Below are 26,321 nucleotides of genomic sequence, written 5' to 3' on the forward strand. Positions count from 1 at the left end.
ATAATTTTGTATTCCATGTATGCATACCTATCCAACCTAGTTGATCAAGTATGATCAACCAAGTCTAAACCCTAGCTCCTATTATCAAAACCAATATCCTTACTTAGCATCACACCATTGTGATGAACCCTAAATGCAAACATGGCCACTTTGTGCATCCTATTCCATACACACTAAACCCTATTAGTGTGAGATAACTATTGAACATCCTACTTAGGAAACCACCATGCCTTACTTAGTGAATCCAATAGCAAACCCTAGACAACCTCAACCCTAATTGCAATACTTCTTATTACTTAAGAAGTATGTTCTTCAAAAGTTATTCTTTTGAAGTAAACAGAAAGTCATCATCAACCCTGCCTAACGGGACCTATAAATCCTAGCTATCTATTACCACTAAGATATATCCCCATGATAGCAACCAATAATTGCTTAAGATGCTTATGCTTCACTAAAACCTTACAAGCCCTAATTATTGATGAATCCAACTTGGTTGTGATCCATCTACTACTTACTCTAGAAACCAATTAGAACCATAGAAAACCGAGAGAACCCCACAAACCTAATTATCATACTTGTTCTTCATTAAAGGACATGTTCTTCAAAAGTTATTCTTTTGAATTATATAATAAGTAACCATCAACCATGCATTATAGGGCTTAAAATTGACAACTGTTCTTTACTTATTATACAATTACTATTCCTGGGTGTGTATGATTGTTACTATGCATTTTACCACTTGCTTACGATTCTAAAACTACACAACCCTGAATAAGAACCTTGATTGTGAATCACTCTAAAAGTGCAACACATCCTGAACTAATCATTACCACCCACTAATCCTAAATCATCGGGGTTAGATCACGCTTAGAGCAATTGCATCGCATACTTATGCATTATTGCATCATTGCCAATCTTTTAAACATCGTCCTTACCGGACGATGCTGCTATTTCAGAATTTGGAGTTATTACGTATCGAAGACCTTGACTGCATAATCTTGCAGTCAAGAAAGGCAAGTTCATCGCTTGCTCATGTCATTTGAGTATTTTTACCAAATTACTTGCAAAGTACTATGTTTATCACTATCGCATGAAAAGCAAAACCACTATTTTCATAACTATGAATATGACTATGTGGTGGGCAATGGAACCATGGATTGTGTTGATATGGTGGAAGTTCCATTGCAAGGGTTAATATCCATCTAGGATTAAACAACAAATGTCGCCAGTGATTCTTGTGCCGTAATACCCGTGTTAACCATAAGATCCGGAGTGGGACGGAGTAGTCAAAAGTGTTTCCACCTCTCGTTCATCAACGGATGCGCTTACCGTAGCGGTTGTGTCTTGCGGAGCAACTTGAGGGTGGGGAGCCCCTTCTAATTCCCCACGGTATAGCGGTGCTTACCGTAGCGGTTGCGGCTTGCGGAACAACTTGAGGGTGGGGATCCCCTTCTAATTCCCCACGGTAATGTGGTCTATGATGGGTTGCGGCTACCGGCGAAGGAGTTTGGTTAACGAGTCCCAAACTGTTGTCGTGGTCGGGGTCCACCCTGAAATTACGGGAATAATGGGACCGGCGAGGACCCAGGGTCGGGGTATGCAACAAAGGGTGGGTGTTCGAGGTAGCGGAGGAACATGATTGGCTAGACCTTATACCGGGCCTCACACCAAAGGAAGTGTGGACGAGCTCGCGGCTCGGTTGGCACCAAGGTAAAGATCTCTTATGGGTAAAGCAACACACCTCTGCAGAGTGTAAAGAACCGTGACCTGTCACTCCCTGTTCCGGGATATGGAGCTGCGAACGCGGCCGGAAAGGAGCTCCATGAAGTTCTAGTAAACCGGTGAAGGCTGACGGACATAGTTCTTCCGAATAAAAGCAACCTTTTAAAGAAATGGTTATGAAAACTTGCATTGGTATTAGACTTTACGGTCTAATGCTGTAGCTAGTGCATTAAACACCTCTTTCCTATAATGAACTTGTTGAGTACGCTCGTACTCATCCCACTCTTAAATCCCCGCTTAGATATGGAGGCATTGAAGGAGGATCTACGAGTGCAACTCGAAGGCCGAGGAGTCAACAACTACTTCAAAGGACGAGAACACTGTCGGAAGAGGCGAGATACCACATCCAACAAGGAGAAACCTAGATTAGCGATAGAAAGGAACTAGCTTCCTAAACTTAGCTCCTATTTAGCTAGAATCTATCCATAGCCTCTATAGCTAGTTAAATACTCTACAAATAGAGTTCGTGATAAGACTAGTCTACGAGTCGTTCTTCTGGAGTTATTTGCAGTTTTACCTCATTGTAAAGTAGGAGATTGTGATGATCTTATGTAACGAGTCAATATTGTAATTCTATAGACATGCCTTGGACCCGCATATGTTTCTGTTGTACCACTCTGAGCGATATAATACTAGTGGAACGGTGTTTCATTGGTGTTATATCAGACTTGCATACTATACCATGCAGTGGTATGCCGGGTCACCACACGGCGGCTGGGCCCCGGCGTGGCGTGGGCCGCCGGCGCGGGGGGAGAGGTTAGGTCACCCGGGGGGGGGGGGGGGGGGGGCGATATAATTGTATACTGAATAAAGGTGTTACATAGTCTAACACAACAACCATGAAGGAATAGTTCAACTCTAATGCGGTGGAAATACTTCAGACAAAAGCATCGTGAGACGCAAGTCAAGCCTTAATCCTATGTGCAGCTAACGCTTCTAGTTCGCATAAACACCATTGGATCCTTCTTGATCATCGTACTCTTCAAGACTGACCAAGTAAATAGCCAAAATAACAATATCAGTGAGTACATTGAATGAACTCACAAACGACCTTAGAAGAGAAGTAAAGAAAATACATTTTTGATGTAGCAAGGAACATGCTCTAAAGGCTTACCGGAGAAACAATAGTTTCTCTTGTCGGTATGACATCTATATATGTTTATTGAATAGGATATTTTACAAAACAAGAGTTTATTTTTGAAGACTAATATGTAAGGGTCGCTCAGTTTATCCCGCTCTGATCATCTCCATATGATCGAGAATTTCCTTCACTTACCACTATACATCCCAGGTACTCGGCTACCAATCCTTTTTTTTGAACTTAAACCATTTCATTAAGCAAACAGCAGGCCGCCTCATTAAAAACCTTCCAGTCCCCTTAGGTACCCTGGAAGGAAAAGAGTGCGTCTGAAACCCGCTGCCGCAATCAAAGTATCGTTACATCATCTAACAGAGGTTGGAGGAGGAAGCTAGGGGGTTCATCGACCCAAGTACAATCCTAGTGGTACCCTTTTCATACATTTTTGAGAAAAATACCAAACTCAAAGTTCGTTGGTGGAAGTATCATGCTTTCTCAATCGTCCATAACCGTGAACACGGTTATTCGAATAGGTTGCACTTTGCAGACGTTTTGCATTTTCCCCATAAAACATGGATACTTATCATGTGGGCATCATCCCTGGTCCCTGCATACCAATTTCTCTACCAAATTGTTGAATAATAGTGGAGTTAATTGCTGTAACATATTCGTTCAGGTTGAGTACTCATAGCTGGAGGTCAAAATATAGCCAACAAGTTGTGGGGTCGGCCGACCCCACAGCCACAACATGGCTCCGCCGTTGGCAACATATGTCACGACAAGCATTTGATGGTAGTTTTTCACTTGTTGGGCCTCATACAAGACTCACATGAACAGATGAAACCTCTCCCCACCTCCACCAAGTCATTTTTTAACGAGGGTTTAAGGTAGTACCCGGCATACCTAAATAAGCAAATGAGCTGATTTTTAAATAGTATTTTTTTCTAATATTAGAGAAAACGGATGCACCTACACCCGGTGCATCCTGGTATTTTTCAATGGGCTGCGTCTTATTATAATGGAAGAATTACAGAGGTCCATGGTGAGTCTCGTAACAAAACTGGATGCTACCAAATAACACAAGAAGCAAACTCCATGCAATCTGGTCCCGTTCCTCCGGCCACGGCCGTTCTGTCGCCGGCGAGGCGGCCGACCGTTGGCACTAAAATTCGATTCACTCGTCGTAAACATGGAAATCTGCCGTGACAATCTGATCATCGAACCCAACATTACCTTTCCTCCTCTCCCTCTGCTGATTGACAGATCGAAAACTCCACCAGATTCTATGTATCGATCAGCCGGTCAATCAATCAGTCGGTCTCTTTCCTTTCTTATCGAAATATATTTCCATTCCTTAGCCACGTTGCCTACAGCCACTACATATAGTACGTCGTCGTCGCATATACCCTCGACGTAAATCAATTTGCGTGCGTCGTAGAGAATGGAGAATGCGGCTGAGAAGGGCGGCGGCGACGGGGAGGAGGGAGGGAGGAGGAGGAAGCTGACGCAGGGGCGGAAGAAGATCCCGATGGAGCGCATCGAGGACGCCAAGAGGCTGCAGGTCTGCTTCTCCAAGCGCCGCAACGGCCTCGTCAAGAAGGCCTTCGAGCTCTCTGTGCTCTGCGGCGCGCAGGTGGGGCTCATCGTCTTCTCCCCCGCCGGCAAGCCCTACACCTACGGCCACGGCTCCCTGGAAGCCGTCCTCGACCGCCTCGTCGACCCTTACGCCTCCTGCTCCGCCCCTAACACGGAGGAGGCTGCGGCAAAGGCGACGCGCCAGATGGAGCTGCGCGAGCTCCTCCGCAAGGAGGAGGAGCTGATCAATGCCCGCGACGCGGAGCTACGCAGGGGGAGGAGCTGGAGGCGAAGATGCGCGCGGCCGGCGTCCGGATCGACGGCAACTTGCGTGGCTGGGAGCTGCCGGAGCTGCATGCCGCTCTTGGCGCGCTCGAGAGGGTCCAGGCGGAGGCCGCGGTGCGGGCGCACGAGATCTTCGCCCAGGAGGACATGATGCAGCAGTGCACCGGCGGCGGCAGCCTCCTCGACTATCTCGGATCCGGTCCCTCCTACACGCCCGATGCCTCTGGCAGCCATGAGGAGGAAGCCATGGGCAGCACGATGAAACTGATGGGGGTCGGCGCCGGCAATAACCTCTTCGACTACCTCGGCTGCTCTGGTTCCTTCACCGACGACGGCGGCACCGGCAGCCATGCGTTGACCCTGGACACTATGATGAGGCTGCGCGGCAGCCTGTATCACTACGACTGCTCCGCCCCGTTCGCGACGACCTACGGCGCCGACGGCGGCCATGATGTCATGGTCGATACCAGGATGAAGCTCATGGCCGGTAACGTTGGCCATGCGCTCGCGCCGATGATGCTACCGCCGCCGCCACCTCTTCCTCTGCATTTCAACCATGGCTATGGCTACAACAACCTTAGCGCGGGCTATGCCTGCATACAAGAAGGAGATCATGGCGATGACCATGGCCCCTTCTACCAATATGGGACAACATGCAACATCCTTCCTTAAATTACGGTTGATTTGCATTTTTTCTATAATTTTGATCAAGTTTTCGAAAGGTTCAATTAGGGTTTTGAACTTAGAATTGCGTTCACTTAATGGTGAATGACGAGTACTCCCTCTGTCCGATAATATGTCGGAAGTTTGAATTTAGATACACTTTTAACACGTTTTATGGGATAAGAGTGAGTACAATAATTTTATCGGTCGTGAATAAAGTGGTTGCTACACTGTCTGTATATATAGCTTACGTGCCAATAAATAAAGCATATACATATGTCTGCTTTAAGAGGAGTTATGAAGTGTTTGTTATGCTTTGTGTCATTCTTTTTAGGAAAAAATTGGAACAGTATTACTTTTTAGCTTTTGTCAAAACACACCGTTTGTCTTTGCTAGATACCATTGCAATTCTATGATACAATCATCAGAGCACACCACTTGGCTTAAAATGAAAAGTTTTGCACCTTAAACCAGTCATAGCATGGTTAGCGCAAGCAAAAGTGCAAAAATTTTCGTTTTGAGCTAGGTGGTGTGTTCTGAAAAATGTGCCGCAAAAATATAATGGTATATGACAAAGACATAATCAAGTGGTGTATTTTAGCAAACACCGGAAAAACGGTATCGTGTAGCAAATTTTCCTTTTTTTTTATGGTTCGTTGACATGTTTGCGCCGCGACCCATGTTCCGTGGACAACAAACAAGTCCACGCGCATCCTCTTGTACTCGGCCATGGGAGCGGACTGTCGAGGACTTCTTCGTCGGCTCCGACAGCGCTGTCGCCTTCGCAGCAGGGGCGGGAGCGGACGTAGGCGCGGTGGCGCCGACACTTTTGACGACGTCATGGCCCTGGCGCTTGCACTTGCCTGCGCCGCTGTCGAAATCGGGCATGGGGACGACCTCGAGTTGGGCGGCGGCGGGGAGGCCGCTTTTCCTTCGCGCCAAGGCCTCGCAGGGATGAGGATCGACCTGGATACACCCCTCGAATCCACTCTTATGCGGGGTGGGAGGACGTGTATGACGCCGCCTGCAAAATATTTAACGGTTTTACCAATTTTGCGGTGTTTATTATGGTCGTTTTTTCAATCCAAAACCGCATGGGCAAGATAATTATGCAGATTTAACGAGTAAGTTTGTACTAAATTCGAGTCAATTAAAAAGTAACCGGAAAATTTTGCGGACCTGACCTGCTTGCGGTATGGGCAGATGATTACGCCTGTGGGACTCTAATCACTACACGTAGACCATGTGATTGCCGTTTGCATGGCCCCGCCGCCGCCGGCCTCTCTCCCACTTCCGGCATGGGCGGCGGCCAACGCCCTCTTCCGCCGCCATCCCCGCCTTCTCCCGCTCCTCCTCCCTTCCGCCTCTCTCCGCGCCCTCCTCCCCGTTCTCTCCCACTGCCTCGTCTCCGGCCTCGCCGGCAACCCCTTCGTCGCCTCCCGCCTCCTCCTCGCCTCCTCGCGCCTCTCCCTCCCCTTCTCCCTCCTCCTCCTCTCCCACCTCCCCGCCTCCTCCCTCTCCCCGTTCTCCTTCAACTCCCTCATCCGCGCCTCGCCTCCAGGCCCCGCCCTCCGCCTGTTCGACCAAATGCGCCGCCGAGGCGTCCCCGCGGACACCTACACCCTCCCCTTCTTGATCCACGCCTGTTCCGGCGGTGACCGTCCGCTCAGCCAGTCCCTGCACGGGCAAGCCATCCGCTTCGGATACAGCACCCATCTCTTCACGCAGACGGCGCTGATGAACGCCTACTTTGCATGTGGCCTGCCGGCGCACGCTCGCAGAGTGTTCGATGAAATGAACGCTCCTGATGTCGTTGCGTGGACTGGCATGGTGTCCGGTTACGTGGACTCCGGGATGCACCCTGAAGCCGTTCAGGTCTTTCACGAGATGCGCGGTGGCGGCGCGGAAGCTGTAGAACCCAACACGGCCACACTAGTGTCGGTTGCTTCCGCGTGCGCCGGTCTGGGCTCCCTGGACCATGCCAAGTGGCTGCATGGGTACGTGGAGAAGGCGGGATTGCAACACAGGGTGATTGTGACGAATGCCCTGATGGATATGTATGGGAAGTGTGGCAGCTTAGAGTCAGCTCGTGCTCTGTTCAACCTGATGCATGAGAAGGACCTGCATTCATGGACGACGATCATTTCAGGGCTGGCTTCTCATGGGCATGGCAGAGAAGCGGTTGCTTTGTTCTTTAGCATGCGGGAGGTGGGAGTGCTGCCGGATTCGACCACGTTCGTTGTGGTCCTCTCTGCTTGTAGCCATGCAGGGCTGGTGGATGAGGGGGTACGCATCTTCAGTTCCATGGAGAGTGACTACAAGGTCACCCCGGATATCAAGCACTACGGTTGCATGGTGGATCTCTTCAGCAGGGCAGGGCTCCTTTCACGCGCTTATCTGCTTATCGACACCATGCCTTTTCAGCCAAACTTGGCAATTCTCGGAGCATTGCTGAGTGCATGCAGTGTCAGTGATGAATTGGAGATTGGGGAATTAGTTCTCAACAAGATCGAGTCTGTTTGCTCCTATAAAGGAGGTGCCGGTGTGCTTCTGTCCAACATATATGCTAACCAGAACCTGTGGCATGAAGTTGATTCCATTAGAAGGAAGTTAAGAAATGGCGCTATTCCCAGAAAGCCACCTGGTCAGAGCTTGGTTGCAGCAGAAGTTCCTTTCATGAGTTTGTGATTTGGAAGTGAGCATGTCCACTCTCAGCAGAGATTCTCTTATTATTTGACAGGTTAGGAAACTTGAAAAGTAGATCTGACTTGGTTATACTTCTAGAAAAATAAATGTGAAGATGCATAATCCAAAAATTGGATTTTGAGCATCTTGATTGCTACATAAGATCACTATCCATATAGACATACTTTCGCCAATAAGGCCATAAGAAAGACAATGTCACGTTTTGACAGAATAAGTTTGGCTTATACTTCTGGTAAGTAGGAAGATATACATTCTTGTGCTAGACACTCAGGGATCTCCAAAGCTTGGCTTATATGCATATTGTCCTTCCTTGGTCAGCATCAGTTTGGGCTAGTGGGACCTGGTAAACCCTATGATTGCACTAAATATCCTGTCATCGTTTGTGGTTTGATTTTCTCATGTTTTGTTCTTGTATTTCATTTGCACTTCTGTTAGAATCATTTAGCCTCTCAAATAGTTCTGTGTTTTATGTTTTGAATTTTCATAAGAATTTTTCTCGTTATTATGTCTCCAGTCATTATTGATTCTCCAAGGGGTTCTTTTATCTCTATACTGAGCTAACCTTTTTCTATTATCTTCAAATGCAGCTCTCAAAGTGAAACCCATTTCAGAGTTTTAAGCTGTAGCTCTTGAAGACACATATGCTGCCGTGATTTACCAAAATGATGGACCTATCCAACCTCATCATCTTCAAGTCTATTTGTCATCATTGTTGCCCTTGCTTGCCAAAATGGCTAATTTTCGAGCAGCCTGGTAAGAAAATTTTATCAGTTGCTTTTATTACAAGGCACTGCTTTGCATATCAATTAGAAGTGTGTCATCCATTTTGTTACCATGGTGAAATTGCTGTGGCTTTTACCGTCTTCGAGTCTCTTTCTCATCATTGTTGCCCTTGATTGTAAAATGGCTGGTTTTCGTTTGGTTTGGTAAGAAAACTTATCAGTTGCTTTTATTACAATGCACTGCCTGCGTATCAAGTAGAAGTGTGTCATCGATGAAATTGCTGTGGCATTTACTATCGAACATAATGAGTAGTGAATACTACCTCCATCCCAAGGCTTAAGGCCTATATTTTTTTCAGAAAGTCAAACTATGTTAAGTTTGACTAAGTTTTTATCAAAAATCATTAACATGAAAAGTAGAAAATCAATATCATTAGATAGATAATGAAATATATTTTCATATGGTACCTACAAAATATCGTATTGTTCATAAATTCTTCTAAAATTTGGTCAAACTTTACTTCGTTTGACTTTCTGAAAAAAATAGGCCTTAAGCCTTGGGATGGAGGTAGTATATGATACTTATGGAATCGTAAGTACATTGATTGAACTTCTGTTTACTCTATTAGACAGGAGATGAGGTCTCTCAGCAGCATATTTTCCAGAGTAGTTTTCGGTAGCGTGCATGGAAATACTTAACTAAGATGCGAACTTCGTCTCTGCCAATGTGCCAATGAAACGGCACAGTGACTCCACCAACTTCCCTTCTTATTTCGGAAGGAAGACAAATATACCAGAAAATTCAGTTTACGTCCCAATAAATAAAAACTATGCCACTGCTACACCCAGGCATGATGCTTTCTTGCAGCATTTTCACCGAAACAGCCCAAACCTAAATCAGTCAAATGTATTTCATGCTAACCCTTTCTAAATCGCATGATTGGTGATTGAAATGTGTGGCCAGGGCCAGACTTCATGCATGTTCTATAACCTTGAGTTTCTTAGGTCCAAATACAAGGACACGAAGAGCTCCTCCTAATATCAAATGCTCATAACCATGTTTGTATGTATAACTTGTGTAGAAACTCTGCCACATGCTCTCTCCAGTGGTACTGCTGCATACCGGTGGCAACTTTTTTTGTGTGTCAACTTGCTAACATATGCCACGATATTTTATATAGTGATATATGCTGAGTTATCCTTTTCTTCTGCACTGTTGTATATCCAGATCTCGTCTCATATGTTGTTTTTCATTTATTCATAATACCTATATGTGCGCGTGCAAATTTGCAATGGGAGTCGGGGTAGGGACGCGGAACAACGGGGGAGGCTGCTCTGGTGTTGGTGGGCACAAGCTGTGTGTGTGTCTCTCTCTCTCTGGTCGATTACTTTTTCACCAAGGGGTCTACAGGTAGTACACTAAAATTTTCCTTAGCTTTACTTTATGTCTTGTATCAGACTGGACTTGTGCATGCTCTGAGTGGACCATCATCGCCTGGCCTGGCCACGTAGCACAGGGTCTACGAATGGCATCGTAGGATCCTATGGTTATCCAGTGATTTTGATTATAATCTCCCTGTGATTTTGGCTGGAGGTAGATATGATGTATTGCATCTCCGTAATCCCTAATTTGTGTAGCTCAGGCGACGATTGATCTCGCATGTAATATGGACTTAGGACTTACTCATCACTTCAGAGCAACTCAAGCAGAACACCTAAAACCACAATAGCTTTTAAAACCTGCCGTTTTAGTGAAAAACTCCTGTCCAGCAAACACTCCATGAATCGTCCCATATCCTTCAAAACATTTAGAGGTCAACTAAAAACAACTCAAAAGTGTGTAAATGTAGGGGAGGGGATATTTATACATGCTTCCTAAACCTTTTGTTTTTGACGCAAGGGAACCCCCTCTCTCATGCTTCCATTGCTCCTTGGTGCTACCAATCGAACTCGGAGGTCGGCTAGAGCCTATTATGGTTGTTATATTCCTCCCTCGAGCTTGTAAGGGCTGCATTGCGGCTCTCTCCTTGCCGGCTATGGCAGACAACGCCACACACCTACTCCGCATGATGGCGCCAACCCTAGTGCTTTTGGAAGTCTGCGTCGAGACATGGACCATGTTGCCACCCCCGTGCTCCATCTTTGCCGCATAAACCTCGCCCCTATCTCCCGTTGCCGCCTTCCATATTCACTCCCACGGGCTAACGCCAATTGCAGCTCCTCTTCTAGTGAAGCTCCAGGAGCTACATTGCGGTGCCGTTCTTCGTCGCCACACGAGGACGAGGCATGGGCTAGGCGTTTGCGATAGCCAGATCAACAACCGGCTGTGGTGACAAATGGTAGAGGGGAGAAAAAGAAAAATGTTACTTACTCACATGCAAGGAGAAATATAGAAGTTGTAATTTAGGGGGTCTGATTTGGAAGAGCACTCCCTAGCCTCTAAAAAAACTCTAGAGGACCGTTCAGAACCTTATATTTTTTTAATCAGGTGTATAGTTTTACACTTAACTTTATCTTTATCAATTTTTTGTACACATCTTCATTTTTTTTCCCTTTACGAGCTACTCCCTCCTCCACAAATAAGTGCACATTTAGGTTTGCATGTAGTAACTTTACTAGTGATACATGTAAAATGTATCCATGGACTTTGTAGTTTATTATGTTGAAATCCCTAATATTTGGAGATTTTATTATGTTTATCGGAACAATCCTACTAATAGTTACAAAGATGCACAATTTCGTGTTTTACACTTTGTTGTGTAGAAATTACATGGAAATCACAAAGGAGTTCTTAATTGGAGTGAAATTCCGAGTTTCTAGGAATCCATTTCTACATGACTATTTTCAAAGATGGCCACGAACCGACTCAAAAATGATGTCAAATGGAAAACGTTACAACATGAAATTTTCTGGGCATCATTTTAGACCTATTAAACATCCAAATCCGAGTTTGTATACCTCAGATGTCGTCCCATCATTAAAGCCTAAAACTGCATTACGAGATTCCGGAAGTGGATGAAGGGATTGACTCTAGCTCTTACCATATGTGATGGATTCAACCATAGATCGGCTTAAGAGACATGTGAAGACAGAAAGAAGTCCCTAAAAAGTTTCTAGAGGTTCCCAAGAGCCATATACAAGGGACTTGGTGGCCTCTAAATGGGCTTAGATTCCATGGTCAAGATGCGATGAGAAACTTTATATAAAGAGGGGAAACCTGAATTTTGGAGGACACCAAGCAAAGCTGCAAATTTGCCCCCCCTTGGCTGCCATCCACAAAAGGGGCTCATGTACACCACCAAGCAAGGTGAAGGAATAAAAAAGGCAATGGGATGGTACTCTTCTAGTGTTGGGCGCGTCGGGGTGCTCCGCACTACCATCGCCGCGCATCCAGGTCCTGGCCTCTTCTCCTTACTGTGGAGGCTCTTCTTCATCACCATCTACAACACCTCTCCATTACTTCCCACAAATATATTTGGCAAATATGATTTATTATGCTATATATTATTTCCCCTTAATGTGTTGCATCTGTATGTCCATTTTTTGAGTATTAACTTGTTCATGGCAATGATGAAATGATTTATCTTGTTGGTTGAATGTTTGTTTACTTCTATAATGGTCTTATGTATTGATGAGTGCACACATATGTTGGAGAAATGCACACATTCATTACTATTGCATGTGACATGGATGAGGGTGAGCGTGAGCGTGAGCGAAAGAAACATGTGCCTGGGTTTTTAGCTTGCATGTTCAATAGAGAGACAAACTAATGGGTAGGGTGTAAAGGGATCGGATCAGATTCTATCTTTACCGTATCCTATTTCATATTTTTATTCGGAGCGGATCGAATAATTATTGGTTGCGATTTCAAACACGGATATATGAGACCGCGGATCCGGAATGGAAATCGAGCGGAAAGAAAATTAATTGGATATGTGTAAAAGTTCTGTGCCAATCGGATATGTTTTTGTATTAGCAAATACACCACAGAACTTTAGACATGCATCGAATAATGTTTTCGTGGATGTGCCAATGAAGCCCAGAGCCTTAATTCCATACAGTTTACTCAAACTGATATCACAAACCTAGTGTGTGTGGTGACAGGGAAATCCCTACCGATGTTATGTTAATTAGTATCGGTGTTAGCAACTGTAAATCCTAAATAGATGTAGATATATTGTGCCTTTACCATACATTTAGTACATTGACAACATCAAAAGGCTCCGCTAGGAACTGTAGCAGACAAAACCCATTGTTTTTTCTTTCGAGATTGACGGGAGGAAGCAATCCCCACCGCTTGTTCCATTCCACTCAAAAGAACCCAGCAGGGCCATGTTTGTAACAGGTGCAGAATTACACAGGGGTTTACAAGGGAAGAGAGAACACACATAGAAAAAACTAGCATAATGAGCTACAAAGTGACCAAGGACTACTCCACAAATGATTCAAACCTACAGAGCACCATAGGGTATCGCCACCAAGGATCCAAGCTTGCCAGACGTGTGCTAACATGAAAGTAGATCAACATCTTCAGTCTTCATCAAGCCATCCGCATGTGGCTATTTGGTTGCCGCACTTGCCCCGGAGCTCCACTCGCCCTTCAGGGGAAGGAAGCCCGGAAGGAGGGAGGGCCACAGAAAGAGAGCAAGGAGATCCGAGGCCTTCGATGTTGTCCTCGCAAGCGCCCTCCACTCGCTCTCAAGGGGGAGGAAGCCCTGGAGAAGGGAGACCCGCTTGTAGGAACGAGTACAACCGAGGATATGGGTCAAGAACTTGTTAACCCGGCTTCCGACTGGAGAAAGAACCACACACTCTAGGCACGAAGAACTCCGGTTTGCAAAACCCCTCGGCATCGACAATATGGTTGCCGCTCATGACAACGATGTCCACTCGCTCTTTGGAGGAAGGAAGCCTCAAAGAAGGGAAGACCGAAGCAAGAGAGCGATGAGGTGCAGCCAAAACGGATGCAGTCCGGGAGGACGCCTCCGCTCGCCCTTCTCGGGAAGGAAGCCTCGAAGGAGGGAGGACACATCATGGAAACAAAGACAACCGCCAAGTAGAACCGAGGACTCGCTAACCCGGCATAGAGGGACAGATCCGGCAGGAAGGAGAAGGACGAAGCATAGGAACCAGTAGGACAAACTCGCCGGGTCATATGAGAACCGAACACGTAGGAGCGGATGGCCACATTGGGAGGAGGAGATGGTGACACAGCCGCCGGAAAGGATGAACCTGCAGACCCACGACAGCGCAACGGAGAGCACTTGCCCAGAATCACATCGGAGGGAGGTGCAACACCCAGCCCACGCCTCCAGCAAGGTACACGGTACACAAGAGCACCGCCGTGGTCGCTCTGACCAAGGCACGTCACCTCAAAACAGGGGAAACTGCGGCGACACATCCGGGAGATGCGTCGACCAACAGCGAGCGCATGCAGCAGGGGCCGTGCGGGGACCGCCCCAAGCGAGGATGGGCACCATCGGGGCCATCCCATGGCGTGAGGGCTGGGCGGACTCCACCGGAGACAACGGGGAGGACGGCCATGGTTGGGCGCCGAGCCCCAAGAGGGCGAAGATGCGCAAAAGCCAGAGGCCAGAAGGGGCAGCGGGAGTCCAGCGGCGGGCTCGCGCACGAGCAGCAACGGAGGCGGCTGCCAAAATTGCCGATGGGGGGGGGGGGGGGGGGGAGGAGGGGGGAGCGTGAGGAGGGAACCAGTGACTCGCCGCCGTCATCCGCCCGGGACGGCCTCCTCCGGCAGCGGCGAGGGAGATGGGGCGTGGGAGTGGGAGGTCTTGGTGACGGCCGTGCGGACGTCTCGGAGTCACCTGGGGCGACCCGGAGGCGGCTAGGATTTCTCTTCCCCGCACCCTCAGAACCCATGTGACATAGCATCTCTCATATATAGGTGACATTAGTTGTTGCCAATGACCATGTAGTTGATTAATTCTTTCCTCATTTTACTCTCCAAGGGATGGACTCAACGCCCTCCCTACTTAAGGTACATCGCTATCTTCGCAGCACCCTTCATGCGAACCACGCTACTCCCTCCGTCTCAGTTCATAGGGCTCAATATGAAAAAACATTTGTCCCATATTATCTTCTCTCTAAGGCCTGTATGGATTTAATTAGAAGTAGCCATATTATCTTCATCGTTCTTTTTAGCATGTGGGGTAGTAGAAAACGAAAAAGTTTGAATGGGGATTGGCTGCATGCGCGCGCTGTGAAGAAATGATGGTTGCATGCATGTGCTCTGGTGGCTGTCATTAAATCGGAAGTAGCATCTGATTGGGGGAGAGGCAGCGCTAGGAAGAGCTTTTAGCCTCCAATGAAAATATGCCTTGGTTACAGTGCAAAACGATTTGAGCCTTGTGAACCGAGACAGAGGGAGTACATCTCCACTACTATTAAAAGAGATATCTCCACTACTATTAAAAGAGACAGAGCGGCAGATCCAGATGATCTTGACCCTCTAATCTTTTAATCCACCGGTTTAGATCATCGCTAAAACAAGTGTTAGATGCCCACCCCACGTCTAATCAAAACCGCTAGCTAATAGAGGGTACAACAATCTCCACTACTATTAAAAGAGACAGAGCGGCAGATCCAGATGATCTTGACCCTCTAATCTTTTAATCCACCGGTTTAGATCATCGCTAAAACAAGTGTTAGATGCCCACCCCACGTCTAATCAAAACCGCTAGCTAATAGAGGGTACAACAACCAAACAAACGCGACACCCTATCCACCTCTGTGCGTGCCTCCACGCACGAAGCAGGATGCCGCCGAACCGCTGCTCCATCAGACGCTGCGCACGACGACGCTCCTCCCGAAGCGGCGCAACGCCGCCGAACCGCCCGACGCTGTGCACGCCGCCGCTCCGGCAGTCCGGCCGATGTTGTGCATGCCGCCGCACTGCCGCGCACGCCGTCGCGCACACCACCGCTGCCCCGCCCAACGCCGCGCACACAACCGTCGCTGCGCACGCCTCCTGACTGCCTCCCAGTGATTTGGCCGACGCAGCGGCCTCGCACAGTCGCACGCTTCCGGCGCAGTACGCTGCCCAACCCCGCCGCCGCGCTATACGTCCTGCCTTCGCTTGAAGGTAACTGTACTGCCATGTTCTTTTTTTTTTTTTGAGAGTACGCGAATGCCTACCACACTTTTATAGAAGGCAGCAAAGTAATTACAAGAGTACCTTACATGAATCCATGCAAGGATTTGCACTCCACACAACCTACACAAGACTACTCACTCTAACCGTTGTCTAACACTCCTACTCCCTGGTGATGCGTTACTCGAAACATCCTAACCTCCTCCAAGATGTGTGTCACCAAAGTCTCCGCCGGGTACTGACTATGCGCATTGTCAAAGCACCACGCATTCCTTTGCTTCCAAAGAGCATGGCCGACAGTACATACCAAGCCATCAAACCATCGCCTCTCCCTCTCCTTGTGCCTAAACCTTTCCCTCTCCTTGGTCCACCACTCCCTCAAAGAGCTGTTCTCCCCTGGGGTTTGGAACTGGATTCTTAGCCTCTCTCGGCACCTCCACCAGACCTCTCTAGCATAGACACACCGCACCAGGATGTGCTCAGCCGTGTCCTCCTCCTGCAGGCATACATAGCATGGGGATGGGGAGTCTTGCAGACCATGTCTCGCACGTCGATCCGACGTCCATATACGGTGCTGGGCCGCTAGCCAGATAAAGAGCTTACTCTTCGGCGTTGCATGGCTCTTCCAAATCGCCTCTGCCATGTTCTTATGATTTGAACATTACAGTGTTGTAAACCTATTTTGTTCAAATTTGATCTGTAGTCATCTCGCTGTAATTCACAACGGCGGAACAATTGCGAATTTCATGAATGGAATGCTACTGTAATTTAGAAATATCTTTACCAACATACTAATTGATGTTATTACCATTATTTTTTTTTTTGTTGAAGATATTACCATTAAAATTTTCTCAACATGTCATCCTGCAAACTATTATCATGAGGTCATTTTGCACCGCCATGGATACATCATTGTAATATTTTGCCATGGTGGCCAAGGATTCTAAAAACCAAAACTGCAGATCTGAATGCAGGCACTGGGTTCAAGCTGATCTGGAATAGTATGAAAGGCTCCAAGATTCATGTAAGCTCTTTGGATTATTTGTCAGGATTATGGTAATGCATTTTTGCAAGCGACAAACTATTGTGTCCTTTAATGTAGGTTCCCAGTTCCAATTACCAGAGTATAGGTCTTGAAGTAACAGACGGAAGGTTGGTGTGAGACTCAAGCTGATGGACAAATTTTAATAAGCCCATCTCATTTGTCCAGAACATATTTCTGTGTGCTCTCTACATTCTGCAAAAATGATATGATAATTGTGCTTTCCACAGTGAGTTGCTAGAGATCCTTGGTGGTTCATGCAAATGACAAGGGAGGCTGTGTTGTTATTAATGGAACATCTGTAGGTAACCCAAGTTGTCTTGAAAAATATATGTTCCATGTTGGTTGCTTCCATGATTGGAAGAACTGAATCTTAGAAAATACAACTTGGATGGATGAAAGGGCCATTTGTTCAGTGATTGTTTGCTGAGTTTCTGGTGGTCTGTTTAATTCTTGTTATACCTAATTGGATAAAGGATCTTTTGGAAATAAATTATAAAAAACTGAACTAGATTCAGATATATAGAAAGACTCTGCTACCCTTTATGAATTATTAATTCTCTCACAGCATAATTTATAAGAGCTCTGCTGCATTTTTCATTGCTTACCAACAGGCCGCATCTCTGAAAGTAGCCTTTTTTCAACCTATTATTCATTTGTCGTTGTTGTTTGTATTATGATGTTGCATGTTTGTCATTGCTTAGCAAGAGGCCTGACATGAAGTCTGAATTAGATTCAGTCATATTTGTTGAGTTCTTATTGCTTTCATGTTTTTTTTCAAGAAACTGGGTTGATTCTTTTTCCATTCAAGACGGATGCATTAAGTTCTTTACTGATATTACTTACATGGTTGTTTATTGAATACTTTCCCGTGAAACTACTTTTACTAATCTTTTTGACATAGTATACTCAATTTCTTTTGGTGTATCAAGTAATACAAAGTGATTTTTAATCATATACCAAGGTTATCCCATGTTCTTTTGTGATGTAGATGATGTCATTCTTGTTTTACTGTATTTTTTTGGGAGTTCTATGATAAGTTGAGGCTTCATTGTGGTGTGGGAAGCTAGGACTATTCGGTTGCAGTTCAGGACTATGGCTGGAGTTGCGGACATCAGCGGCCGTCATCATCTTCATGGCTTCAGCTGAGCGTGGCTGAGCCAGGGGTGAAGCATGCAGCAGTTGCTATCGCCTTTGTCCCTGCTAGAGCTGGTGCGGTGCACAGAGAGCAGGGCAGCTGTTGCCGACAACTACAACAACACAGACATCGAGGACATGGTTTAGGTACAACCTATTTACACTTGTGCGCTGTTTATTGCGAGCTTCCTGGGCACATTTAGTATGACTTTACTCCATAAACTATTGCTTCTTGACCATTTCATTGAAAATATGAACCTATTTAGGTTCTCCTCGGTATTTGATGAGTATATATCTCAGCACGTTCTTTCTGTAAGACACAAAATATATTTGCTTTCGGTTGCTGAGTTTGAATAAAGATTTTTTTCAGTATGTTTTCACACTGTAGTTACTCTCAGATAGACAATAAATAAGACATTTTTGTTCTTTGCTTTGCAGTTCCTGGTACAATATGGAATTTTGAATATGAGATATTAGTCATTAAGCAACTTATCTAGAAGATGGAATTTTGAATATGAGATATTAGTCATTAAGCAACTTACCTAGAAGATGGAATTTTAAATATGAGATATTAGTCATTAAGCAACCTACCTAGAAATTTGCCTGCATCATTTGTCAATAGCGGTGACATGGAGGAAGATCAAGATCAAGAACCATAATAGAGAGGGAAGACTTGAGGGCTTCCTAAGCAATGTTGGTACGGGCTAATACTTGGTTGTTGTAGTGTCAGATCTCCAGCTAAAGCACATGAACTTCATTCTTGATATAAAGTTATAAAAGAAAGGCTTGCCTAACATCACTAGGATCTTGCACAATATGTAGTCAAAATGGTTTTTAAAAATATCGTGGTTCATTGCTCCAGATTGTACACTCCTTGGAGAACCAACCAGTAGATTCATTAAATGTATTAGTCCAAAGATTTCATTGTCCTAGGTTTTTTTCAGATATGTAGAGCGGTGGCATGTTCTCATGGATCATTTAGTAGAATTTACAATTTCAATAAAAAAATATTGTTTATTATTTTCTATGGCTGCAGCCAAATTTTCGAAGCACTCTATATGTAACAAACAACATTCTACTTTTGGCCTAAAAATGACTCATTACTGAGATCAAGAAATCATCAGAATGTTGCTATGCTTGTTCTGGTCCTTAACATAGAAAAGAAAGATATTTCATTGCGCTGGGATTGCTTCTCTGCGGAATCATTGATATTTTCCTGCTTGGTTTCTGCAGCGCTTGTAGGTATTGCTGACAGAAAAATAAATATCCATGTTTTCATGGCTTCTGCAGCATTTGCTTCTACATTTATGGGAAACTCACTAGAGAGATGGAGGGTTTTCCGCTTCTTCAATGTTTAATTTAGCCCAGGCCTTTTTATATTTTCTTACATACTTTAGAATTCTCCCTATTTCAGTTATTGTTCGTATATTTACTGGTAGCTTCTCTTATGTTGTTATTTCTTACAGCTCCAGATTACTTGACAAGAAAGTTAACGTATGATGTGAGGGAGATTAAGGAAAATCTTTCAGAATTTGCACTGTTGTTTAAGTATAAATGGGGACAAGTTGGCACAGTTTTTTCAAATCTAAGTTACACCAAAGTTCATGTGAAGATATTTCATCCAAGATGCTGCTTGATTGCTGTGCTATAATTTCGAAATTTAATTGATCAGTACTGATACTATATTGCTCCGTTCTACTCCAAGACTTTCACTAAGATGCTGTTCGGTACTCATTTTTTTATGTTGTCTGTTCTTAGGTAAATCCTTTAAAGGAAATGAAGAGGTTTCATCAAGTGATTTTCTTAATAGAGTTTTCAATGTAAGGAACATCATTGTAAAAAGGCTAATCAAATTATTTCCAACTTTTGGATGCAAATTCCTGGATCAAGATGTATTAATAACAGCATATTACTTTCAGTCTTTTTTCTGAATTTAGGAGTATATGTTATATGTGTTTTCTTCAAAACAACTTGATTGAGGTCATGAAAACAACTTAATGATTGAGATCAATACCCTATTTTCTTGCTAGAAAGATGGATAAAACATGTGAGATAACATTTGTATGTGCATGCAAACCCTTCTTTTAATCTGGCATATTTGCTGTTGATCGAGCTCGAAAAATATGGCTTATGTAGTTTCATCCTAATGTTACATGTGCATTGCACGTGCACCTTTACTAGTGTAGAACAAAGGAAAAGTCTTACACCAAAAAAAAAAAACAAAGGAAAAGTCCATTCGTCAACAAGCTTCTAATAGGATTCCCTGCATAGAAATAAAAAAAATTACGAAGAATGAATAAAAGTAGATCTAATCTACAAGAGTCAAGATCCAACCTATAAGATGCAAGTAGCGAGAAAGACTTAGATCGAGAAAGACTTAGATCTATATACCCTCGTAGATCGCTAAATGCATCTCCAACGTGCCAACCCAAACAGACACGCTGGACCGTCAGTTTTAGGCCGTTTGGGTGAACACGCGGACAGCGCCCGCGTCAGCGTGTTCGTTTGGGTCGCATGCTGTGCCCAACGCGGCGACCATAAACCTGCCACGTGGTTCGTCTTCCCTGGGCGGCGCTGCGCCATGGCAGACCTCGACGGGATAGCAATGGTGGGCGGGAGAACGCGCGGGAAAGTTCCCGTGCGCATCAGGGTTCCCGCGCGCGAAAAGGCCAAGGACGCGCGCTCGCGCCCAAGTTTCCCGCCAAGGCCGTCGGCTATAAAAGACGGCGCGCGCGGCCTCGCAGACCTCACCCACTCCACCGTCCTCTCCCCCTCTACCTTCTCTGGCGCCCTATCCTCCTCCATCGCCCGCCGCGCACCCTGCAGACCATGTGGGCCAAGATCTCCCTCCCTGCCCGCGCCAGGTTCCCGCGGACGGACGAGGAGGAGCGGCAGGATGAGTGGTGGGTCTCCGACGACGAGGCGATCCGCGTTGCGGCCGAGGGGGCGGCGAAGAAGGCAGAGGACGCGGAGATGGTGGAGGCGGCCGGGGACGGCTGGTACAAGGCCGCGAGAGGAGGGACCGGACCCCGCCGCCGAGGAGGAGGCGGATGCCGTCGCGGCTGCCGATGGGGAGGATGCCGCCAACGACCGTGAGCTGCCAAAGCTCAACGCCGCCAACGAGGAGCGTCTCGCCGAGCTCACGCGCGAGACGAGGGAGCACGAGGCCTCCGTCCGGGCCGGTCGCCGCCGTTTAGGCGACCTCATCGACCGGAAGAACGAGCTCCTCGCTCGGCAAGGAGCCCACTGCCTCCTCCAGATGCCCTCGCCCGACCGACGCCCCCACGAGGAGGCTACGGAGGCGGAACTCGACCGCCAAGAGTGCCGGTGTCGGCAGCAGGGGAACCACGTGGTCGAACGCGCGTTGTGTGGGACCTCGACTCGTGGGTGCAGCGGCCCTGGACGGAGGAGGAGGAGTACGACCGCGCGAAAATTGCGCAATGGGCCAGGAGGAGGGTGGGCGCGGAGGAACACCGGCGGGCAGCCACCGCCGGGCCACCCAGCTGATAAAGCTGGAGTGGAATCCTCACGCGTACAGGTTACCCGCGTCGAGTGAAATCCATGGCCCTGGCGGCGAGGCGGCGGTGAGTTGGCGGCGAGTCGCCGGCGAGGCCCTACGTAGTTAGACTAGTAGTAGGTAGTATTAATAAAACTGTAATATGTTTTATTTTAATAAAAAAATGAAATTATGTCCCTATGACACATGGGCCAGGGGAGGACAAGGGGAGGACGCGAGCGACCAGCGTCCGCGGCCACGCAAACACGATCTGAATTTGTGTCGGCTTTGGATCATCCCGGACGCTGCGACAATCTGTTTTAGGGACGCTTGGCCGGATTTTTGTCCGCTTCGACTCATCTGAACGCGCGAACGTGGGATGGGTCGCCGCGTTGGAGATGCCCTAAGTAGAAGCGTTTATAACGCGATTTTTCTTTGCGATCCAATCCAATCAACGCTGCAATGGACAAAATCTCCGAGATTGTCACATGTACACCTCCTCCTAATTTTAGGAAGCAAGAAGATATGGTGAAGAGTTTTTCGTAGAAATGATTTTGCCTGTTCATATAGGATAGAAAAGGTAGATATAAAAAAAGGTAAACATGAGTCAGCACCAGAATGGCACTTTCGACCCGCACCTATCCCTTGCTTGCGGCAGGCGAGCAACTTGCAATGCAAGCCAACAAAAGGATCGGTCAAGGCAGTAAAACCGATCGGCCAAGCTAGCTAGCCTCGCGAATCGCGATCGTCAGCTTGGCCTTGCATGACTTAGAACACTCCTGGCCGGCTGACCCTTTATTTTTTCTTTGTTTCTTTTTTTTCCGTTTACTTTTTGTTTGCCTCCTTATTTGTTAATGTGCCTATATTGGCTCCTTTGTTAGTCCATTAGCAAAACTTCTCAGGATTACTTTTAGCCTACTACTTATTTCTATTAAATATATATACATCAATATTTATTAATTTAATTAATTATTAATCCTCTTGCTAGGACAACTCTCTGAAACACTTTCTTTAAGCATAAAATTACTCCTAGCATCATCGAAATCTTAAATGTGTCACCCTCCAATTTAAGAATGTGCAGATATGATCAAGATCCCTCTTCAATAAATAATTATCAACGGGATATGGATATTCATAATGACTCCTACATATCATCGAAGATCATTGATCGATTGAACCTTATCATTCATCACCCTATTTTCTTTATCATGCAATACTTTATTTGATAATCAGTATCACCATACCTAGTTTAATCTCATTACCATCAAGTATTATTTACTCATTTTGTATTACAACATCCTCTATAGCTAACTCTTTCGTCACGTTCTTACAAGCGATATAGAATGTGCGTTACCGAGTGGGTCTAGAGTATATCTCTCCATCGTATGGATGGACAAATCCCACTCTTGATATATGCAACGCAACAACTAACTTTCAGAGATACCTGAAAGACACATTTATGATCACCCAATTAAGAAATGATGTTTGATGCCCACAAGGTAGATTATTCCAGTATTAGGGAGTGATGGTACTAGGGAGTGACATGGTCAAAGAAATTAGGTTACAACGGGTGAATGGAAGCTCTGGAAATTTAACCTAAGTAACTGAATCTAATTGCTTCACTAATTTGGATGTGTCAATCACATCATTCTTCTAATGATATGATCACGTTACTAAATAAAAAATGCCCGTCTATAGTCAGGAAAACGTGACTATAATTTAATCAGCGGGTTATTCAAGTAGAGTCTCGCTAGGGACTATGTGTTTGTTTATTGAACCAAAAAAGTACTATGTTTCCGGTTAATATAATTTTATCATGGGGCATAAACATTTATCATTAACAAGAAAATATGATATAAAAACATTATTATTATTATCTCTCGGCCATATTTCTAACAGTTCCTTGAAGTCTTTTCACATGTCCGTCTTCACCTTTCCACCTGCTTCCGGTTATGAATTGCATTGCCATGGACTCCAGGCGATGGGCTATCTTTGTTCATTGTCTTTAGGGGTGATTTAAGATTTGATGATCTATATTTATACTAGACTTCTATACTTTCTTTAAAAAAAGTAGAAACTTAAGTAGTATATTTTTCTGGTTAAAGCAACATAACATTATTGTTGCATACTATTAGTTATGTTGTTCTCCGTTATGAAATTTTAGCATCCATTATTGAAAAGCACAGATCAAACACACTAAATTTAAGTTGTATTTTTATTTTATTTATTTTCCGTTTTCAAGACAATGCCAATAAAGGATATAAAGTGTAATTCCCTTAAGGGAAATAAAATTTTGTTATGTGTATGCATGGATTAATATATGATGACAATTCCGTAAAGTATGGTGTATACATGTATGTGTTGTGTGTATTTAATACTATTAGGTATCTCGGTACATAACTATAAAACATATGGTTCAACAAGTATCTAAATGGTGGTTTCTAGTCGATGATTAGGTAGAAGCAAATAGAATTGCACATGTTTCTAATTGACTTTTTTAAGTTTCAAATTTTTTATAGAAAATCCTTCGTGTAGATGGATCTCAATTGGAAATTTGTTGTATTCTAGGCTATGCCACGTGCCCTTGTTTTTTTTTATACCGGCGCACATGCGGTAGTGCGGTAGTGATAGATCGATCAGATCAATTGGAAAACTGCTAGCTCATGTGACTTCAAAAATTCGTAACTTTAAATCTAAACCTTATTTTTAGATGTTGGTTCTTGCGATGAATTCGTAATTAAATTCTCTATCCACTGATACTAATTTTGCAAATTATAGAATTTTTCATTTTATCAATTAAAAATTGAGTTTAGTATATTAGTACGTTATTTGTCGTTCACGTGTTGCTGAAGCCGAGCCGCTGAAGCCGAGCCAAGCCGCCAGCCGAAGTCCAGCCGAAGCTGAGCCGAGGAGCGCCACATCCGTCTGATCGAGATCCGATGCTTCGGGACGTGCCACGTCGGTAAAAACAACAAAATCTGAATACTTCCGAAAATCATAATTAAATAACCGTAACTCCGTTTTGATCGATTCTTTTTGCGTTAGTTTCAGAATTTTATTATCTACACTTTGAAATTGTAATTTTCGAATTATAAGTAACTAATTATCACGTTTGTAATATTGAATCTTAAACCTCAATTTGAACATATAATATAAATCTTATTTAATTAATACATGTTGAAAATCAATGTTGGGATGTTCCCTGCATGTTAAACTTGATGCATAATATTTTGGTCGAATTTGAAGTATTTTATCATTATGTCATAATTGCATGCATGCATATAGTGTGAAACATTATTGTTGCATTGGTTATTCATTAAAATTATTTTTCACCTTTGCGATAGATTGTGCGGAGTGAGTGAGTGCTGCTTGGGAGGAATTTTGTTTAGAGTGCTGTTCGGATCAAGGCAAGTTACACCTTTGTTCATGTTGTCCCAAGTTTTCTACTATGCATGTCTTTTTTCTTCAAATGATTAGTATGCATGTGTAGGATGTTTTGGTAGATTTTACTTGGTGAATATTTTGCAAGTCGCGTGATATTTTGTAGATTGCCATGAGTTGAGTTATACTGAAATAATTCCACTTGATATCCCGCCCATAGGAATTCCTAAAATTTTCTAAGTGCTATGTTTATGCTACGTAAATATCGAAAGGGGTTTGAAACAAGAAAAATTTCTAAGTACTTGAGCTCTGTTTATGAGCGCTACTTTTCTCCCAAAATCCTCCTTCAAAATAAAACTAAGTTTTCTTCTGGGCGGAATGGTTTTGACGGGACAACGAGTGGAGATTGGTGGAGGACTGCCCCCCGGGATCAAAGAAGTCTACCATGTTCTAGATGTCAGAAGCTTCTAGTGCAACCACAATACAATATGGGCTCTGTCTTGGCTAAGTACTTAGTGGGAAACCTCGCCTGGGTACCGCCATTGGGAGGAATTTTGGGCACGGGCGGATCCGGAAGGTGGAGGGGCTACTAAGGAAAAGCTTCGTCGAGACCTCGTCCTGGCCTTCATTAATATGAAGAATTTTGGCAAAAGGGCTTGGTTATGAATTGTGGGTAAAGAGCGCAACCTCTCGAGAGTGTAAACCTGATCGATCAGCCGTGTCCACGGTAACAGGACAATTGTGAGCATCTGAAGGATGGAGCCTCTGAAGGATTTCCGCTCTTTCCAAAGAAGTTTTCAAAACCCTATGGCGTGTGTAATATCGTTCATAGGTGGATTTTTGGGGACTTGGTGTGTAATATCCAAGTGCTCGGGACTTGGTGTGTCATATCCAAGTGTTAGGTTGATTTGGACACTTGGTGTGTAATATCCATGTGCTCCACTCGGTCAATTTTATTCATCAAAATCTTGCAAAGTAGGGTAAAAGATTTTCTCTCTTTAACTTTGTAAAAATTGGCTTTACGCAAATAAACCTCAAGCCTACTCTTGTCTGCCTTGCATGTAGAATTAATCAATTTTCCCCTTCTTGGTGTAATTTGCCATACATTCAAAGTATTGACCAATTCTATTGGCTGCACTCATGTGCAGAATACAAAGGTTGAAGAAAGGTGCTCTAGGATCGCGGGTCTACACTCAATGAGCCTGTGGCGTTGATGGACTCAATTTGTCTTAAATTTTTCGTTGCTTTATTTGAGCTAGCCTTGAGCTATGCAAAGTTGTAATAAATTAAACTCTGGATTTATTCGATTCGTGTAATAATGACATTGTGTTTTACATGGTATC

The 26,321-nt window shown here is 44.9% G+C and overlaps 1 protein-coding gene, 1 long non-coding RNA gene and 1 pseudogene across 3 annotated transcripts; all 3 read left to right on the forward strand.

Annotated features, from left to right (window-relative positions):
- The first annotated feature begins 4,301 nt into the window (after positions 1–4,301).
- Positions 4,302–5,392, forward strand: LOC124689738 (annotated as a pseudogene).
- A 1,251-nt stretch (positions 5,393–6,643) lies between these two features.
- LOC124686458 (pentatricopeptide repeat-containing protein At5g56310-like) lies at positions 6,644–8,994 on the forward strand. Its single transcript, XM_047220402.1, has 2 exons — positions 6,644–8,123; positions 8,677–8,994. Exon 1 carries the CDS (start codon positions 6,644–6,646, stop codon positions 8,069–8,071), a length of 1,428 nt encoding a protein of 475 aa, XP_047076358.1. The 3' UTR covers positions 8,072–8,123; positions 8,677–8,994.
- A 7,760-nt stretch (positions 8,995–16,754) lies between these two features.
- Positions 16,755–19,977, forward strand: LOC124691749. 2 transcript variants are annotated; one of them, XR_006999128.1, is made up of 4 exons: positions 16,755–16,946; positions 17,025–17,074; positions 17,195–18,248; positions 19,335–19,977. It is a non-coding gene; the product is annotated as an uncharacterized LOC124691749 (long non-coding RNA). The 2 variants fall into 2 exon arrangements; XR_006999127.1 differs by having other exon boundaries at positions 19,568–19,977.
- Positions 19,978–26,321: the final 6,344 nt, after the last annotated feature.

Source organism: Lolium rigidum, chromosome 2 (assembly GCF_022539505.1).
Source record: "Lolium rigidum isolate FL_2022 chromosome 2, APGP_CSIRO_Lrig_0.1, whole genome shotgun sequence".
NCBI classification, from domain to species: domain Eukaryota; kingdom Viridiplantae; phylum Streptophyta; class Magnoliopsida; order Poales; family Poaceae; genus Lolium; species Lolium rigidum.

What these genes read in the sequence shown, in the direction of transcription:
- LOC124686458 (XM_047220402.1), top strand. Translation starts at nt 6,644, where the DNA reads ATGGCCCCGCCGCCGCCGGCCTCTCTCCCACTTCCGGCATGGGCGGCG.